Source organism: Apaloderma vittatum, unplaced genomic scaffold, assembly GCF_000703405.1.
Source record: "Apaloderma vittatum isolate BGI_N311 unplaced genomic scaffold, ASM70340v1 scaffold12528, whole genome shotgun sequence".
Lineage (NCBI taxonomy): Eukaryota > Metazoa > Chordata > Aves > Trogoniformes > Trogonidae > Apaloderma > Apaloderma vittatum.
The window spans coordinates 4717-26002 of record NW_009730287.1 but is presented as its reverse complement, the minus strand read 5'-3'; the positions used below and the strand labels follow the sequence as shown (position 1 = coordinate 26002).

Below are 21286 nucleotides of genomic sequence, written 5' to 3'. Positions count from 1 at the left end.
CTGAACTTACTCCAGTAAGCACATGTCTATCTTGTACTGGGAAGCCTAGAACTGAGCATAGCACACAGGGAGAGGCCTCACAAATGGTGAATAGCCCTGAACAGTTGCTTTCCTCAAGCTGATAGGTATACATCTGCTGATATAGTCCAGCATGCGGTTGGCCTTATTCACCAAAAGGACTTATTTTAGCGTGTATCATTGACTTGCTGAACAGCTTATGCTAAGAGTTCTAGTTTAATGAATTGCTTAGAACTGTGTTTGCAGAGACATTTACTCACTTTACTCCAGTGAGTTTAGTGTGGGCAGTGATGTTCATTGCAGATCTGAACCTGAGCCCATTCATCTTCTGTGGAAGCCTGTACCTAAGGGCAGTGGTGCTTGCCAGCTTCCTTCCTCATCTTGTCTTTTTCCTCTTTTATTCTCACTGCCACTTTGGTGACATCAGGGACAAGATAGCCTCTTCCAACTCTGTTTACTAGCAGCTGTGGGGGGTTTGTCATTTGGTTGCCAAAAGGGAACCCTTTGGTTCCCCTATTAGCCTTGGCCAGTGCTGTGAATTGTCCTGAAGCAGGTGTCTTGGCTGTCCTGTCCCCTCCCCTTGCTATGACAGTGGCCTGCATTCACACTGACCTGACTATATACTGTTGTCCTCCTCTAGCATTCCTGTTGTGAGATCAAGTCCTGATGAGGCCTGCCTGGGGAAGCTGTTTGTATAGTTCATGGTTTTGTAAAATGAAACTGTTGGGAGGAACCTGAGAACCTACAGCATGGTGTTTTTTCTGGGGCAGGAAATACCCTAGAGTGCGTGCTACTCTTCCCAATGCTTATTTCTGAGAAGTTAATGAAGCTGATCCAAATATTCCCTCTGAACTGATTTTCTAAATAAAATCTCAAATGGGTTTCTCATGACTACTGAAAATTTGGTTTTGGTGATCTCTTTCATTTTTTTAAACAAAAATGTTGTTCCATTCCACAGAATTCTCAACAAATGAAAATTGTCAAAACCATGAAGAACAGAAATCTTGGAAAGCATTGTGACTTATTTTTCTCGATTTCTCTTGGAAGTTGTGGGAATTCAGGAGAGAGCGTAAGCAAGCAAAAGCACAAAGCTGGTCACATGAGCTCTTTGTGCCTTTCACATTTGTTGTCACAGGGACTGTCTCAACACTCCTGAAAGATCCTCTCTCTTTCCATCTCCTCTGGCATGAGAAGTGAGGAGTGGAGCACAACCAGAAAAATGAGACATGTGTTTCTTGGGAGTTATACAGGATGTCACACAAGGCAATGTTTTTTAGATCCAAATCTAACTTGCAATAGTACATCATGGACATTCAGCATCACTTACCGGGACATTAGCACCTAACATTAAATGACTTGTTAAATTAATCTGACTGTTGTAAGCTGTGAGCACGCTGCATTGGAATACGGCTATTTGGTAATATATTCTTGGGTTGAGGCTTTGGATTGTCCTCCCTCGGTGAAAAAAGCAGGGTGTGCAGCACAGATGAATCCTGCTGTGAGTTGCGGGTGGGAGTGCTGAGAAACGTGTAGCTGCTGAGTATAAGCAGTCTGTGTGCGTACGCTGTAATTGGTGCCTATGCTGCTGCTTGGACTCAGGGTCACCAGTGTGCTGTGACTGCTTTTCTTCATCAACGCAAGTGAGTAGACCTCTGAATTGTTTTTGGCTGCATGGACAAAATAGAGCTCAGCTGCTTTGTAGCATCAGGGCGGTGAAAAACAGTCAGAGCACATCAGCGAGTCCCACCTTGTGTTTGATTTTTCCTTGAAATGCTGTGATTGAGACCACTGAGACCATTGCAATTCTTTCTGAGTTGTTTTTGCTGGAACCCCTTGAGGGCATTTTGTAGTGGCCTTGGGAAACTCAGAAGCATTCTACAAGACGAGTTTTTCATGCTGGCTGCAGCTTTCTAGGATAGAAAGCATATATTTGTAAGTCTTCTCTGCCTTTCTTAGCTACTTTATGTAGCCAGTGGGGTTAAAATCCATAGCCTTGTTCTTTCCAATCTATCAGACGCTGATTTTGAATTTCTCATTTACTTAACTTTGCTTGCTCGTTCTTCGATATTATAGGTCACTTTTAATTTTACAGTAACTACTCCGTTCGATTTTTTGAAAACTTTCTGCTGAAGGTCTATCTGCTTACATTCATTAGAAACCGATGTAAATATTTGTAACTTTAGAGAGGCCTTACTGTTATCAAGGAGTGTAATGTAACATATTTATCCTTTGCTACAATTCTGTGAGATAGAACAGGAGGAAACCAAATTATACAGCTGGAAGTAAATAAGCACCCAGGGGAGAATTGAGGAGATCTTTTAGAAATATGGGTGAGAAGAGAGTTTGCCAAAAATATTTCCAACGGTTTTGAACTGTAGGCTAGTTAAGTATGCTTCATATCTGGAGATCAAACACCAGTGAACAAGATAGTCAACATGAAAGAATCAGTTCATTTCAGCAGAAGTTCCAGGGGTGAAACACTGTCTTGACTCAAATCAGTGTGTGCCTGGGATTTCAAAACAGGTGCTCAGCAGCCTTTGTCTCCAGGTTGATAACAACCTCAGATGACTGAAAGCAAAGGTCTAAAATTAGAAGTGATAGCTTTGTTTTTCATTTTCAAAATCAGCTGTTTCATTGGTGACCCTTCATTTACACCGTTCCAAGAGCAAGTGGAAAAACTGAGCATGCTCATGTTAATAGCTGATGTCTTGGAAAGTGCTCAGAAATGTAAAAGGCACTTCATTGTCCTGAAGCACTTCTCAGGAGGGCTCAGAAATCACATCTCCACTTTGTAAGCAGGCAAAAAATGTTCAGTGAGCTAATTCTGCCTGGGGGATCCCTTGACCTGGATAACAGCTGCTGTGCCCTTTGCTGAGAATCATCCCCTTTGGTTTTGCAAAGAAGTGGAGATTTTTGTGCTAGAGACTGTGTGAGTACAGGGGACACAAGCACTGCTCAGTGCAGCTCAGACTCTACATTCTTGTTCCCCTCAGTGATACACAGTCATTCCTCCATGTTTGAGCTGGATCTGCAGACCCAGGGACTCCACAGTATCACCTTACTTCTGTGCTAAAAGTGCTGGAAAATACAGTTGCTTGGAGCTATGCTGGAGGAAGTTGTTTTTAAGTGTCTGGCACCGAAGGGTTTTGGGGGTTGTCTGCTGGTGGTGGCCAGTGAGACCTGGGCTGGTCAAGTAAAAGACGGCCAACATAGCTTCCCCCTGTGCCCTTCTGCCAGGGAAACAGCACAGCTTTGCCATCCTGTCATTCCTCTGGCTGTGGAGATCATAAGCCTGGCAGAGGTTAATGTGTGCAGGCTCACCAGTGAGAACGAGTGGTGAGGAAAGACAAAATTTTTGGGCATCTCTCTCTGCTTGCCACTTTACTAGAAAAGGAGCAACACTGACAGCAGAGGTCGACGGGAATATGCAAAGAACGGGAAAATGTCCTTTCCCTCTGCCCAGAGAGACCTGATACAGTTTGCAAAGACATGATGTGCAAAATGAAGCTCTTCTTAAAGCTTTATTTGTGTTCAGAGCAGAATTATTTAATAATATCTAACTAGCCATGCAAAAGTGTTTTTTGATACAGAGGGGTCTCAAGCCTTTGTTTTAGGGATTTACTTTTTAAAATACGAGTTACTGCTTGAATCTATTATAGTTATTTAGGGGTGAGGGAGCAGCTGTAGTTGTGAAGAGCTGAGCAACTAATTGCTGAGAAGGGTATGAAGGATGAATAATGGACTACTATCAAACACTTGGTAACGTATCACGCAGTACTATTCAGAGAATAAAGCTCTTAAACAAAATGTGTAATCCATTTTCCCTGCCTTTCCCAAGAGTGATATAGATGCTCTGACCAAAATTTTAGTTGAAATGTTCATAATCAGCATATCTCTTTTCCTCATGAACTTTGCTCCCTGACTTATTGTGTATTGTTTTGATTATCATGAAGTTGTAATTGCCTCTTTTAGCCTTATATTTCGCTTCACCCAACAGACAGATCTTTTAAAGCTTCCTGAAAGAAATATCATAATGAAATCAGAGCGACTTTCTTTGCTGGCATTCAGAACTCCAGCTCATGACTGCTATCATGCCCAATCACTCATTAGGGATGCTAACATTCCTAATTTTCTGTGTTAGAATTAATACCAAAACCATTTTGTTAGGATTAACAAAATGAAAACATGAGCAAGGAATGTAAGTGAAAAGGATTGCTGGCAAACACTAGGGAAATAGGTATATATGAAGGTGAACCTAGACATCTGAGAATATCATCTAGCATGAAGAGATGTTAAAACTTCAGAAAGAAAGAAAAAGAAGAGTGGAGAACTATTTCATTTTGACCATTCCTGAAAGGATGATGATCCAGCTTAGAGAAGAAGCCATTTATTCTTAACCTTGTTTAAACTGTGTTTCAGTATGATGTATGTTGATCACAATCCGGAGCACAACAATCTAATCTTCTTTCACCAGTTGCCTTGCAGAAGGACTTGGGTGTGAGAAATCCTGGTTCTCTTCTTTCTTTCATCTATATCCCCTTAAGAAGCAATTTGAGAGCATAAACATCTCTTCTTTGAAAAGCAGTTAAAAATTGTAGTGAAAACCTGTAACCCAAGCAATGCTTATTCAGAAAGAGAGCAAAGTCTGCTGAGATGTTTTGAAAAGTTGGAACTGCTAACATGCACAGATATTTGTTAGTACTGGGCAAGGATTAGGGTAAATACGGCAATTCATCCAAGAGAAATAAAAAAGACAATAAATCAAGCAGTCAAAGGGGCTGTAGCAAGGAGCGGGAACAGCGTTATACAATGTTTATCTAGTTGATAGCATCATTTACTAAATAAATAACGATCTATGTGAACATTTTATTGCTTTTTGCACTCATTTTTCCACTGCTGGCAAGTGTTTTTGTTTACGTATCTATAAACCATTCCACAAATACTGCTCTCAGGATGCCTGTATGTCAGAATTATAAATATACGCTATTGCAAGTTTATTTGTAAAATCATCTGTATGACCCTGAAGTTGTCTGTCTAGCTTTGTTGCTTATTTTTTGGCAGTTGCAAACACATACATCATTTTCCTTGCTCGGTGCCATTTCCATGTTTACCAACAGGAATCGCTGGTGCCATCTTGTGCCCCGTACCAGCCAAGCACAGCTTCACGGGGTATGAGGCTCTTGCTGCCTTGAAGTAGGTTGAAATACTTCATATTCTTTTATTGGGTTAGAAAGTGCTGTTTTCTGTAAATTGATGCAGCCTTACAGAAGGGATATGAACCAGGCTGCTTACGATTCAGGAACTGCATTGCCAACAAGGCTATGGGCTATTCAGGATACTCCTCTTTCTCTCCCTTTTTTATAAGTCCCTCTCTCTGAATTTCTTTCTCCCTCTCTCTTATTTTCTCTAGCCACCACAACATACCTCACTTTTCCACTTCACCTTCCCAATTTTAGAAGACTTTCCTTTTCTTGGTCTCAGTTTATTTCCTATACCAGAATTATACATATGGAAGACTTGTTTAATTTTTTTAAAAGGCTAGTTTGCTTATCACAGAATCACAGAATGCTAGGAGTTGTAAGGGACCTCAAAAGATCATCTAGGTCAACTCCCCTGCCAGAGCAGGATCACCTACAATAGGTCACACAGGAACGCGTCCAGGAGAGTTTTGAATGTCCCCAGAGAAGGAGACCCCACAGTCTTCCTGGGCAGCCTGTGCCAGGGCTCTGTCACCCTCACAGTGAAAAAGCTTTTCCTAATGTTTTTGTGGAACCTCCTGTGCTCCAGCTTGCACCTGTTGCCACTTGTTCTGTCATTGGACATCACTGAGAAGAGCCTGGCTCTGTTGTCCTGACACTCACCCTTTATGACAATAATACCTCCCTTAAAATTAGATTTCACTAGACAAAAAAGGATTAAAAATTTCAAGCCTATTTTTAGGAAGAGGATAATAATTTTTCCTAAAAGAATCCTTAATTACAGATTTTTTAAAAAATGTAAACCAAATCAATAAGTTCTTAAAATCCAAGATTTTGTGCCTGCTGTTTAGGGTAGACAGAGTTCAGGACTTTCGAGCCTTAGTTTTTCAGTTAGGCCAAGGAAAAATAATAATTTTCTCTAATTCTATTGTGATAGATGTGCACACTCTAACAAATCTCTTGATTAGTCTCTAACAAATCTCTTAAGTGGTCTCCAGAAAATAATATGACAGCAGTGGTAACACTTCAATATAAAAAGACTGTTTTGAATGGAAAATATCAAATACTGCTGAACTGAGATCAGTGTGTTAATCATGTTCTTTCCAGTTAGTTCATTTGCATTTAATGTTGCAGCTCTCCTATGACAAGTGGAGGGATGCCAGAATCCTGTTTTTTAGTTCTGCCTAAGTGCGGGACCAGAGCCTTTGCTGGTACGAGGCTATTCTGTCAATGCCACATCTGTAGTCTCACATTAAAAGAAGGATAAGTGCCTCAGAAATGGCTTCCTTTTTAAAGGTGGATGTTACTTTCCTTTTTGCAGAGTTAGTATCAATCCTTGCATTGCGCTGGCACTCCTACCTGCTGTTAGCATGGTGGGAAATGGAGCAGGGGCTGCAAAATGCAGAAACAACAGATGTGTCCTTTGGATACAGTGACAAGGCTTGTTGGTTGCTTCATGGCAGCCTAATATACTTCACACCGTGATTATGTTTTTGGACACTTGAGGGATGTTCATGAGTATCAGGAAAACCACGGGAGTGAATCTTTCCAAGAGTGTTATCGTTTGAACCCGAAGAAATATTTTTGAATGTTTTTTTTTTTTAAATAAAGAAAATTGCATATTGGAAGGATCCATAACAAACATTTTAGAAAACAGACTTAATTTTAGTTTTTGCCGATGCTGTATGAGGTAGTCGAATTGTCTTCACATCTTGTTGAAAGTGCGTTCTTGAAGATTCTGCCTTGAAGGTAATCTTTGTGGTAGAATGAATGTGAATAATGAAGATGTAGTGATACTAGGCTAATATTTTGATATCTGCCTTGGTAGAGCCATATCTACATCTTTTTACATCTCAGAAAGATACAGTGATTCTTCCATTGGGAGTGAGGGGGTTCTTGATTTGATTTTTCTGCTGAACTTTAGTTTCGTTAATTATTAGAGTTTCATGTAATAAAATGCATTATTCTTTGCTGCCTGCCTTAACATGCAATGCAGATTTCACATGACATTACATAAAGAGTTGTCATTCATACTACAGGTAGATGTACTTTTGGAGCCTTTAGGGTAGAAACCATTATATATGTATAAAATTCTATCACTTGATCTGTAAAACTTTAAACCGAGTAATATCAATAACTAATAAAAATAATAGCAAATGTTTATACTTATGACTTTTCACTGTGTTATTTCTCGTTAAAGGTTTAAATTTTGTCAGAGCAGGGAAGCTCTGAAAATAGAGAACAGGTTGTTTTCACTGATCAAACTTGGGAGTGGCCTTTCTGACGAATAACAAGTGGCTATGTTCACACAAATGTCTTAGAAATTTTGCTAATAATTATGACATTAATATTTCTGATGCCATAGTTAAGTGGCATTATTTGATCGTTTCCCCTCATATCTCATGTAGCTAGAGAGAAAGAGAACAAAAAGGAGCAGCTTCAAATGGTAAATGTAGCTACCCATCCAGTGCCAGGGTAACATCTTAATCCTGGATGCCTTCAGCATGTTTTCAAGTCACGACATCCAATTTTCTTTGTTAATATGGACTCTTCTAGCATTTTAACTTAAACTTTGTTAGCCTGAGCAGTCTGAGAGGTGACACCTTCCAGTGAAGGCTGATAATAGCTGGCTGGGAGCTGTGGTCAGTTTCAGAGCAGCAAAGGAGAGCCCAGAGAGCCCTGTGAGTGTGCAGGGGTGAGGATGAGGTAAGGGAAGGAGGGTTAAATGATGAAGAACAACGAGGCTTAAGATGACAAAGCTACGTTTCATGCACTGCAGAAGTATACCCTCTTTTGATCTTACATGTATTTTTGGTGAGATGTTTTTTATACTACTTGCCAATCATTTTTCTGGAAAGCACGGTGTTCTGTAAACCTGAAAATATCCACCGCTCTTTGAGATGTCAAGTTCATTCAGTTGCAATGCAGAAATTTCAAAATGGTTTCAGTTAACAAACAGCAATTTCCTCATTGTCTCACCCGAAGGTGATGATGCAGATGTTTGAAACCTCTGCCTACTGCATGTATCAGAAACACAAAACATTTCATCTTGATTTCTCTGCAGTACCACCTACTTCTTGGAAAATTTGGAAGCCTTGTATTTACCACTTCAAATGCTCTGCCAAGTTCCTTTCAAATTTTTTTTTCTTTTGCTCCATTTTTGTCTCACACTTTTATTATATGGTGTCAAATGCAGTTTTCTTCTGACACCACATAATAGATGTGTGAAACACACACACATGTTCTAGTAAGAGATTGCTCTTTATTTCCTGGCTCCAGTTGCAAAACATGAGTCAGGGTTAGAAAGGTTGTACCTCTGTCAGAGATGTGTAATCCACATCCTCAAATTTCCCTAGCTTTTGCTACAGTAGTGGGGAAAACCAGCAAATCTAGTTCTTTTATTTCTATATGTAGTGTTTCCTCCTCCCCAAGCACATCTTTTCATCATTTTCTAATCACCATTTCCTTGTATTGATTAGGCACTTCAGAGACTGATGCCATCATTAACAGGAAAAAATATCTCCAGCTCCTAAAACAAGGGTATTAGCACTCTGACTGTGGGAAATACAGCAATTTTAAAGAAAGTATCCCTCTGTTATTCTGGCTTTAATACAAAGAAAAAACATTATTAGCCCATTTGCTGTGAATTCCAAGCACTGTTTTCTCCACATCAAGTAGTATCTTATGTTCTGTTGTATAATTGTAGGTAATGACCAAATAGCCTCTCAGCAAGACACTAGTGACATAACGTGCCTTATTTATACATATCAGTTTTAAGTGTTCTATACACTTCTGCAGTGTGTAGGGGTCCTCAGTGAAATACAAAATCAGATCAATTTTTTGTGAACCAAAGTGAAACAAGCCCCATGTTACAAGTTAAAACAAAAACAAGCAAACGATCAAGCAAAAAGAGAAAACTGAATGCATTATCACTTCCTGCTGGATCCAAACAGGCTAAGAATTTCATGTAGCAGGCAATTACTCTGCAGTTACCCATGGGTGATTGAAAGCAGCAGGAACTATGATGCTTCCATGTTAATCTCAAACAGAGTTTTGTATTGATTTTTTTTCTAAATAATTTTATTCCACAAGGTCCTAGTAGTTGAGTTGCTCCTGCAATAGAATGACAAATAACTGGGTGACATGCTGTGAAAAATTTAGAAAATGAGAAATGCTATCCCATTTTCCAAACAGAGCAGAAACAACACTAATTCCATTAGGCAAGATGGAACAGACAATTAAACTGGGCATGCTTTTAATTTTGAAGCTGACCAGATCACTGATGCCTTTTTCAAATGTAACAACTGTTGAAGTGATTCCTTTAAAGTGAAGCAAACCCACTGTTTTTCCTTTCTGAAATTAAAGCATTTACCTTATACAAAGTATAAGAAATGTTACCTGTTGCCTCCACCATTCCTTCTAGGATTACAACAATTTCTAGCTCCTCTTTGGGCAACTGGGCTTTGGAAATCTCCCAGAAAGGACTCTGCTGGTTAATTTCATGGCTGATGATCAGTGGTGAAACCAAAAAGAGACGATCATCCCCTGTGTAATAACCTACGTTGATATCTGTCTGGTTGAGTGGTATAAATTCCCCCTCCTTTGTCTGTTTGGATTTGATCAACTTGGCTCGTATTGATGCCTCTACAATGTGTGAATTCCTAAGGTCTCCTACTCGGAACATCAGACACAGCTTTCCATCCCGCATGGAAATGACTGCGTTTGTAGAAAAAACCAAGGTTTCTGCCCTCTTCTTGGGTTGGGATATTTTCACAAACATGCAGCCAACCATGAAAGCGTTGACGATAGAACCTAAAACAGACTGCACTAAAAGAAGAACAATTCCCTCGGGACACTTGTCCGTGATGACCCGGTAACCATACCCAATGGTGGTTTCTGTCTCGATTGAGAATAAAAAGGCTGAGACAAACCCATTGAGATTGCTGACGCATGGGGTCCACGTGCTGTCCCCTATATGATCCATATCTCCTCGCATGTAGGCAATTAGCCACCATATCATTCCAAAGAAGAGCCAGGTCACAGTGTAAACCATGACAAAAATCAACAGGTTGAACCTCCACTTGAGATCGACTAAGGTAGTGAAGATGTCAGTCAAGTAACGGTAAGTCTCTCTGACATTCCCATGGTGGACGTTGCATTTCCCATCTTTCCTAACATACCTCTGGATTTTTCTTTTGGCACATTCTTTGTTTAAATTTTTTGGCAGATCCTCTCTAGCTTGTTTGGGCAACTTTGGCTGATGAATAGCGACAGGGCTTTCTATGTCCTGCTCCATTGAGTCTTCTTCCAGTACGTTAGCTGCCATGAAAAACAAACAAGAAAAAGCCAGACATTATTTTTCTTATTTCTCTAAGTCAACACAAAACTTCTTTCCTGTATCACTGGCATAAAACTGCTATTAATCAATAAAATTATCATCCGTGTTCTTTGCTCTCCTATCAGATGCACAACACAAAAGTCAAATGATGCTAAGCATCCTCAATTTACTGCTAACTAGAAATGCTTTGAAGGAAAATTCTTATTTTCTATCAGCTCATCCTATCTACATCCATATGTAAATTCTGCATGATGTGTTTAAGCAGATCTTTCTTTCCCCCACCTCCCTTTACAGTTTAATAAATGAAATTTCTTATGCATCAAGAAAGATCTCTGGAAGATAGCAGATATAAATGAGGCAATTGATTCACTTGGGGGTTTCAGTCAACAAGAAGAGCAGAGAAAATGAGCAATTGTTGAGTTATTTTTTTCTATCAATTGCATTGCTATAGGGAAAGTATTAAATAACTATAAGGAGTACTAAAAAAAACCCCAACCTTTTTTAGAAAGAACCAATGCTACCCGTGTTGAAGGAAAGGCAGGCTATAGTGTAATATATACCAAGAGCAATTCAAGCACATTTCCATAGAAAATCAATGTCTCGCTGATACTGAGACAGGGAACTGCGTGTCCTTCTCCCAGTAATGTAAACCATATAGCACTTCAGAACATGATTTAATTTTAGTTCAGTATGCCTGTGGCCCTTAATTCAAGTGCATGTTCTTCTCTAACAATATGGACCTAAACAGCATTCTTTTATAACTATCTTACAAGAATTTAAGACACAGAAATGACAGTAAATACCTGCCTTTTCTTCTCTTTTCCCAGCCTTTTGAGATAAATAGCATTGTTATGTTCATGTGCAAGAAAAAAGAGTTTATTCAGGAAGAGAGTGGTGGTAATCAAATGCATTTTGCATAAAGCTGGGGACATGGTGAGGTTTGGGATGACTGTCATCTTTTCTGGAAACCCATCTGCACTATGGGGCTTGGTCCTACAGGAATTTCAGCTCTTGAACTCCTAATTTTCTCCCTTCTGGCTAACTGCTATCATTCTACTGTCAGGCTGTGAAGGGAAAAGGTTTCTGCTGGCTCTGCCTAGATGCTTGGCTCTGAGTACAGTAGCGCTGGTGTGAGGTTGTGCCATTGGTTTGGAGAGATGCTCTTCCTAAACAGGCAGGGCTGCACAAGGGGCTGCCCCTGGTGGGTCAGTATGGTTCAAAGAGCATTTTAGTCTCTTACTCTAAGAAACATGCGCTGCATAGCAGATCATCTCTGGAGCCTCACAGCACCTGTAGTTTTTATCAAGGCGTGCAGACTCATCCCTGTGGAGAAAGATCGCAGACCTCTGTAAAGTTTTATTGGTGACAAAGATGCACAGGGGAAAAAAGAAGTTTGTAGTCTCCTTGTTTCTCCTTCTGGCCTGCTCCACTGCCAGCTAAGCCTCTGTTCAGTCCCATAGCATTGTTCAAAGGAAGAATCAAGGGCTGACAGTGGTATGGAAAACTGTGTTTTAAGACTGCGTCACCTTTTTAGTTTACTGCTGTTTTTAAAGTGAGCATTATTCAGGCTGATGGTAGTGGCAGCACTGGAAGTTGTGTCACAAGGCAGTCAGTTCTGAATGAACTTAGCCCAGTTGGTGACAGTATGCCTACCTGCATTATCACTAATGCTACATAATGTATGATGAAATAAACAAAATGAAAAGACTTTGCAGGAACATTATGAGGCAGACTTAAGCCAAAGCAGGAAAATTTGAAGTTAAGGCTTCACACTTTGTGCTTAACTCTGTATTGTGCCTAAGGAAATGTCAGTCTGCAGGAGCTATCACATCATTGCTGTAATGAACCCCTCAAATGTTTATGAACAGCCTATGAAGGCTCTGGCTTTTGAGGCTTTAATGGACTGCATGTTAGATTAGTAACACTGATTTAATATAGTTCATTATCTTTAAGGCATTATGATAATTTTGCTTTCCCCTTCCATTCAGAACCTGGCATGAAACAAGAAACAACAGGCAGGTGTCCTCTGTTGCCTTTGAGAATATACCTTCTGACCTTGCTATTAAAGCCAACAGTGTCCTAGACCTCCCGGTCTGAACATTTCTTACCAGAAGCATCAGGGCTGGGAGGGGACACAGGTGCTGATTTAATTACTGGCATCGGGAGAAATCTGGAAGGACATCTCTATCCAGGGATGCTTACCAGCCATATGCTGCACACATCCAGCCTGATTTGCATACAGTGCTTCGTTCCTATAGCAGTACTTGCTAACCATGAAGCACCTTTTATTCACATAAATTTTTCTGATGCTTTAAAAATGCTTTGTGTTGATTAAGCCCAAGTGCATGATACTTAGCCTTTCCTGTCTTATCAAGTACATGAGCTGACTCTCAAAGAGAGGTAAAGGCCACATTTTCTGAACTGGCCACAGGTTTTGCATCAGGAGCAAGGAGCACAGGGTGTTAGGCTGTCACTGTGGCTGTAAGTGAGCTTCGGAGATTTCCTTCTTCCAGTGTGAGAGGATTTTTCTTAACCTTGAGAGGTTGCACTAGAGCTGACTCCCATCTGGACATGTCAGAGGGCAGCTTTAGGCAACCAAACCTAGTGACTGCCTTTAACCTAAGTCTCTCTCAGTACAGCATTGACTGCCTTTAACCTAAGTCTCTCTCAGTACAGCATTGACTGCCTTTAACCTAAGTCTCTTTCAGTACAGCATCTCACTAATGTTCTTGTGGACGTTTTAATCTCCCTGGAGGCATTTGCCCATTTTGTAAACTCTTCAGGCGCTTTCCAGTGCTGTCACTTCTCAACTCTTAGGCAGTCTCTGAAAGGAAAAATTAAGGTCAAGTTTCTAGCCTTTTCTCTTTATGCAAGATGCCCTTTTACTCTTTTTTTCCTCACCCAAAATCTCCTGCTGTGAGACCAAACAAATACCTGTCTAGGGAGGTTTTTAGATCAGAATCACAGACCATCACCCTTTCCCGATCTTAGTTCTCACTCCAGCGTGACACTTGGGAGCAGCAATTCCTGAAATAAGTAATCCAAATATTGTGCATCTGTGTGTTTCCATGGAAATGCTTGATGAATAAGTTTTAAACACATGGCAGTATCCCTGTTCACCACTAAGGCTGAGGAACAGCCACATATTGTCAGTTCCTCTGCCACAAAATACTTTGACTAATTATATTTTTACTTGATATAATCTCAATTAACTTATGCTGTTTATTTCATTTAATTTTCCTTTTGGTTATATAATGGCTGTCATGGTTCCAGGAACAGGGGAGTGAATAGCAGCTCTCTCACTTGAGAGCTATTTTTGCTCTCTCCGCTTTTCTTCATGACAAAAATATATACATATTATTAATCTGCACTGCAAAAAAAAAAAAAAGAGGAAAAAGGAAAAGGACTTCTGAACGCTTGCCCCTCTCAAATGTTTGTTTAAACACAACACCCAGGTAACAATACTGTGTCAATTTAGGTCAATTTAGAGTATTGTGTTCAAAGTGTTTGTTTCAGTGAATCTCTTAGGAGAATGCAAACAAGATGTATGAGATTTCAGTGACTTGTTTCATTTTCCAGCAAAGATAAGGAATTCTCCTAAATAAGTCCCTGAATAATTCACTTGTGTTTCATCATAGAAGTATGCACTGGCTACAGCTATATTAGCAAATTGAATGTGCCCAGGCCTATTCTTCAGCATGAAGGCTAAATGGAGTGGTACAGCCCACGCTTGTACTATTGAACTCCTGCTGTTTTCAAAGCAGGGTAGTCCCACATGATCTGCTTATTAGGAATAGTCTGTGTCCCATGTTAACACCTGAAATGTAGCCAGGAACTGTGTGTACTCTGTTCTGCACTGGCCAAAACCTTGCCAGGGGCTTTTCTAGGAATCTTACCATACAGGGAGCTGGATGCCAGCATTCAGGAACATTTTATTTTCCATTAAAGATGCCACTAGTGTTGTTACACTGGTCTTGACAATTCCATAACTGCATTGGAAAGGTACAATCCTGTGTTTCCAAGTGCATATTTTTATTGGGAGTCTGTAAAATAACATGAATCTAGTGCCAACAACAAACTACGAGCTGTACAGGAGATGCTTTCACAACCTTTCTGGCTGTAACATATTACTATAATCCCCTAATCATTTTATCATTAGCAATGTGATGTTTTTGTACTTTGGTAGTACTACAGAGATCTTGCCACAGTACCGAACAAATACAAAGCAAAAGGAGGTATGTAAAGGTGATGATTGTATACTGTATTAGAGTTGTAGGATGACCTGCAAAACAGGAGTTTCAACAGAGAATATTACAGATGATAACCAACCTTTTTGTAACAGAAGCTGATATAGAGAGTTCAGTGAATTTTTCACTGTAATTTAGTAGACTAATTATATCTCTTCTAGCACAGTTGTGAGCAGTTTGTATGCAAATCCATTGGAAATTCACTAATTTTTTAAAAAATCATTTATAATCTACAGATTGTTTTCATGGGCTTTATTGCCCATATACAAATATCAAGCAGCCATCATTTTTCCTGTGGTTGCTGTCTGCATGCAGGTCATTCCCCTCTTCCCTGAAAAGACGAGGGTAACTTTTAAGTTCCACGGGTGTTGGCACTGTAAGGTCCAAGCTTGCCTTTTGTGAACACCCTTCAGCACCCACCCCAAGTCTCCGGGACGCTGAACTCATTTGTGGCATACTGGGCAGTACTAGGTGGCTGTTTCGGCTCCCCGCTGTGAGGTTGTTTGGCTTTGACACCGGGAGAAGGCGGTGCAGAGCAAGGAATTTTCTGCAATGTTGAATACTCTGCCCTAAGTCTGGGTCTTTCTTCTCTTGCTTGCGATGCAAGGGGAAGTCAGAGAGGGGAAGCAGATGGGGAGCCTTTGAAATGCTTTGCCTGATGTCTGGCTGGTCTTAGTCACCGTCTCAAAGCTTTGTAAAATCTTGTGTCTGATGAGCGCCGAGGGCACAGAAACAGGTATTTGCACATTAGAGGGAGATTTGTCTGTTGGATGAACTCAGCCTCAGTTGCTCTCAGTGAGATCAGGTAATTCGTGTTGTGAAATGCTGTGTATTACCTCTAGATATGAGGAGAAAAAGTCTTGTTTACAGAAAAAAATGGAGCCTTTTATGATGAACTAACATGTGTAATTAGTCATCATTGTAAAATGCAGATTTTCTTCTGAAAAATAAAGGAATTATGATCTGGTCCTGTGCTGCTGAAATCAGTGCAAGATTGTCTATTCAATTCTCTGGGAACGTTGTCTAGTCCTCATTTTGAAATGTTGAAATGGTCAATAAACACTGACTTGGCAAATTTCTTCAGGAACCAGATTACTTCTCTGAGCCCATAGAATGATAAATATAATTTCAGAGAGAGCATGTGTGTGATTTAAGTTTATTTAGCAGCAGTTTTCACTAGGAAAGAAGTGCAAAATAGTTAGAAAAGAGGCTGTAAGGATGATACCTTGTTCTTTCACACTACCTGCTTCAGCATTGCCTTCTAATCCAACTCGATAAAAATAACATTCTCCTATTTTAATTTCTTTTAAGCCTGCACAGCTGCAAAAAAAAATCAGCCTGAGTAATGCTTTCCCTTTATGGAGTACAAACATTTCCATTCATTTCTGATTCTTGGCTCTTTTATTATGAGGGACAGAAAATGAAGCTGTTACATGAATTTAAAAAACACATGACTCCATTTTCGGTAGTCATTTGACCTTGTAGTTTTTGTCTTGGATTCTAACCAATTTCACTGGAGAATTTGCCACTACAGGCTCCAGAATGCTGTTTTTACATCTGCTTTGCTAAAGGTAGTTTCAATTTGAAGCACGGGGAAGCAAACAGCCTTGGCTTAGTCACTTATATGGGACAGTGTAAAAAGAGTCCACGCTCTGAATGTGCAAGGATATGTGGAAATAGTTGGTTATCAGTGTCTTCTGCTGGGAATCCCAAATGGAATTATGAAACTTGTTTACTACCTGAAATCTGAGTGCTTGGAGTCAGTGTTAATTCAGAGCTGTCTCTGGTGCAAATGTCTGGCATCAAAAATAGATTTTGGGAACGCATTTGCGGTTACATATCTCTGCTCCTGTCTGATCAGTCTAGTTACACATGATTTTTACCAGACTTTTGGCTTCCAGAAAAGCTCGAGCTAGAGATTCAGAGCAGATAATGGTTCTTCTGTAAGCCAGTGAATCTCCATAAGTTAAGGTGCTCTTCTTGATGTCAGCATACATGCTGGCCATTGACTCCTTTATATGTGTGGTGACTGGGACCAAAGTCCAGAGTGCTTTTCGGGGGTGCAGTTCAGTGCAGCCTAGATGCTATTCTTCTGAGCAGACTCAGCACATGTATGAGCTATTGTTCATATTGCACATGTGCTCTGTCTTGTGCCATATTCTTATTCATCATGTTCCCCTGGATGGTACAAATAATCTCTGTCACAAGCTTTATGTTAAATTAACAACTCCTTCTCATCCGTTATGGCAGATGGTCTATCACCCTTGTCTAGTGCTCATTACTTCTTCATGCTCAACCATTCTGCTTTTTTTCCCTTGCTCTCATCAGAAAGGCAAAAGCAAAGACATTTTCACCTTAAGCAGATAATAAATAGGAAAGTCTGAGAATGGCAAACCCATAGAACTACAAAAGGGAGATAAATATGTGTCCTGTGTCATTTCAGATGATGTTGAACAACAGAGACTAAGCTCAACATGATGGAGGGAGCAGCCTACCAAAAGAAGACTAGGAAACAGAGGACTACCAGAAAGGCAGAATGAAGATTCCTAACCAAGGTAAGTAGGCAAATCTGGCATTAAGACCAGAGCCTCTTGCATGCAATTGCTTATAGCAGTGTACAAAGAAGTTAGAGAACTACTCTATCTTTTCTGAAAAAATCAGGCCTCAGCCTCCTTTGCTACAGTGTTCATGTCTTACTCACAAATCAATGCAGAAAACAGTCTCCTCAGAAAGCAGGGTTTCTTCTGAGGAGGTGAGAAAGGTAGAAAGGATGCATTTTTTTGCCCTTGGAAAATGCATACTGTTGTCACTGTTGCTGGAAGCAGTGGAGCAAGGTCAGTGGCAGAGCCCATGGCATGGGCTCTGAGTCGTGCCACCTGGCAACATCAGACCTTGGCTCACGTCTAGTACTTCCATGTGGCAAAACTATTGACAACTGCTGTAGTAAGGATAATAGGGATCATTAGTGATTCAGAGTGCTGACAGGCCTTAATAGCTACAAATACTGGCAATATGCTTTCTTTCTGATGCCTCTACGTCAGATGTATGTCTCCCTGAGTTGCTGTAATGTGACATTGTCTGATGAGCCCTCCAAGAGCTTTCTTTTTGAAGTTACTCAACTCCAGCTATTTCTGCCAGTTACTATCATGTGTACTAATGACAAAATTTTAACTTGTTTAGTTGCACTGTTTCTTCAGAGATTTGCTGAGAACTCAATTCTTCATCTTTGTGGGATATGCTAGGAAAAGGAGAAAGCATGAAGGAAGTACACTGACTTGGATGTTATCAGTTTTAAATATATTTGCATTCTCTAACTGCTAGAAAATAATAATAAAAAGTACATTTAAAACCTGCTTAAAAACATAGAATGTTTTGGGTCAGAATGAAACTCTGAAGGTCTCTTCACCAACACCTTGCTCAACAGTTGCATGGGGCCAAGAATGGGAGTGCTGCATTTTTTGTATTACAGGCTTTTTTTCATTTGTTTTTATCCTAATGGAATTTCCCTCACTGCAGCTTGTGCCCATTGCTCTTTTTTTTTTTTCCTCTGTGCACCTCTGAGAAGAACATGACTGCATTTTCTCTGCAGCTTCTCTTTGCGTTTACACTGTTGATTTACAGCTCAGCCTTCCAAGGGCATTCTGTGAGGGCTGGTAAAATACTGGTTTCTCTACTGTTCTCTTCTGTTTTATTTACTGATTACATGGAAAAATAGTATTCTCAAGTTTTGTGAGAAGAGATGAGGAGAATCAGTTCCTTCTTCTCATGATTTTTTCCCATTAAAACTTTCCCAGCTGAAAACTCTAGAAGGAAAAATTAGCTGATCAGGTAAATGTTTTGTGTAGATCATTCTGACTCATTAATTCTGCAACTGCAATGTCGCTAATATCTGGAGAGGTTTCCTGGTTATTTCTGTAAGCTGAAGTATAAAGAGGCCTATCCTGTGCTGGCTATCTGTACTGCCAAATGTTAGCAAGCTACCCATCTTGGCTTTGGCCCATGCCAGCTAATGCTCTGAGATGATACATGGGAATGGTTTGGGAGACAATATGTCAAGCAACATAAGACCTTGGTCTGCAATGCCGACCTCATGTTATTTCAGATAATTTAAAGTGGAAAAAAAAATCACTATCAATATAGTAATTATGCCTTAGAACCAAGAGACATAAAGGTCATACAAGACACAAGGCTATGTGCTCTGCAGCATAACATGGATATACTGCACCACTCGCTCTCAGGGTTGCAGAGCAATTCCTGGTCTAGTTTTATTTAGCATTGAAGATGTAGTCAGATTGGTGATGAGCCTGGTGCATATCCCACTATTGGAAAGATTAGGAATCAAGACAGGTAGTTGTGGCTCTTGTCAAAGTCTATCTGTCCAATCAGGCCACTAGAGAGGAGAGAAATAGACCCTCACAGAAGGAGTTGATACCACCAGTTTTCCTCACTCGTCTTAAAGGTCTCACTCATCTTAAAGGACTCACTCATCTTAAAGGTCTTTTCCAACAAAAACTATTTCATGATTCCGTGTTTCTATGTTGTCAGGAGAAGCCAACCCTTTTCTCCCCTTGCCGTTTTCTATGCCAATGTTATTCCTGTCCTTTTTTCCTCCCCTTTCTGAAGTAAGGGTGGTTTTACTTGAATGTTCATCCTTGAGATAGTAAAATAAAATTTTTGCCTGCATTGCTGAACAACCTTGAGCTGTGTGCCTGAATATTCATAGAGCTCCTTGGGCAGGTGTTGGAACCATCTTGACTGCTGCACAGACATACTCTGACAGCTTGCTTTGCTTTGATCAATGATCTATCATAAATATAAGGCATAGGAAGAATGGAGAAGAATATTTTTGTCAGAAAAGAAGAACTTGATTCAACCAATATGCTGCACCAGTCGACTGAAGCCGATAGAGTAAGCAATGAAGTAAGCCTGCAGACCAAGCACAAGAACTTCTAGCACTTTCCTATAGAAATAGACAGAAGATCCTATATATTGATACAGATGTTTGACCTGATCAGCTTAGGGTTAGGGGATCTGAGATCACTCTGAGAGTGCTTACTTTTTCTCTGCAAAACATCACACACACTGAGTAAGCTTTCCCTAGTTTGAACCGATAGTTCGTTTGGGAAACTATCTGGCATTGGAGCTCTGGGTACTGTGCGTGTGAGAGGGTGTGTGTGAGTGCTACAAGGTAAAGTAGTGTGCACGCACACACACACGTACACTACTGACTGCTACTGTGCAGCTGTTTTTACCCACCAGAATCTTCCTGGTGAAGTGAGACTTTGGGAGAGCAGTTTGAATACCACTGGTAAAGATGAGGTGTCTGAGCTTGAAAGAACTGTAGCTTGCTATGTCTGCTTTTTCAAGAAACAGGCAGTACAGAGAGCAGAATGACTTCAAAGTACAGATACCTGCTTCCTCTTACCCCCCAATTCTTGAAAGAAGAATGAAAAAAATGTCACAAATTTCCTTCCTTAAATTAAATTTTTTTTCTCCTCAGTTTACATCCAGCTGCACCTCAAACAAGCTGCCCTCAGGTTACAAGCACTGCCTAGGCATATTGGTTTTTCTGCTATTACTGTTACATGAAGTTACAGAGAGTTTGGAAAGACTGGGAAAATATAAACAACTAAGAACTTTTTTTTTTTTTGAAATCTTATAGTGGAGATTTCTTTCCTGATAACTTCTTTGCAGTCAAAGGACAGTTTTTGTGGCTTTTGCTTCTAAGCAATGTATTTCGGAACAGGAAGGTGCTTCTCCCATACAAAAATCAGACAGGATTTTAATTTAACTTTTTTTTAGGGAGTGAGCACACTGTGAAGAAATCTTACTCAAATTTTTCTCATAGATTCTGGGGAAACAACATTTCTGTTTGCCATTGTCTCTCCTGGTGGTGACTTGGTGGGTGTATGGGCTTTTCTGTCAGTTGAGGTGGGTGATGTTTTTTTCATTTGGCCTAACACACAAACCCAAACCCTTGACCCAGACATTACCTCACAAATAACATTGTCTCAGAGATCAGGCAGTTATCCCTCTAACAATTAATTAGTTTATCTGAACAGCTGCTGTGTTCTTTCCATCCCCCTCCTCTTCCATTTCTTACTGCAGTTGATGCCATGATTCTGGCTGCTTTCTTTAAGCCAAATAATTAGGCCATCACTAGCTTCATCCCCTTTCCCTGCCAAAAGAAGTCACAGTGAAATACGCAGACCTAGTTTCTTGCTACTGACTTCCCATTTCTACTTTGTACAGTTTAAAGACTGCAGAGAAAAAATAACTAAGAAATAAGGCTAGAAGTGACATTTAAAAAGACATTTAGAAAAGAAATTTTTAAAAATAAGTTCCACAATTTCTGCTGGGTCAATGTTTTGTTTCAGGTTGTGATATTTTGATAACCTGGAAATGGTTAAGTGCAGAATAGTATTTTAGCTATGTTTCCTAAGGAAATGAGCCTTATCCATCACTCTGTCTGACTTCCTCCCCAT

The 21286-nt window shown here is 40.1% G+C and overlaps 1 protein-coding gene across 1 annotated transcript in view; it reads right to left on the bottom strand.

The window, feature by feature from the left end:
- The window catches only part of KCNJ6 (potassium inwardly-rectifying channel, subfamily J, member 6), a 39322-nt gene extending 28780 nt beyond the window's left edge, over nt 1-10542 (bottom strand). The window contains exon 1 of the mRNA XM_009874753.1: nt 9615-10542. Within this exon, the coding sequence (XP_009873055.1) occupies nt 9615-10542 (928 nt within the window). The remainder of the gene's footprint in view (nt 1-9614) is intronic.
- Between the last annotated feature and the right edge of the window lie 10744 nt (nt 10543-21286).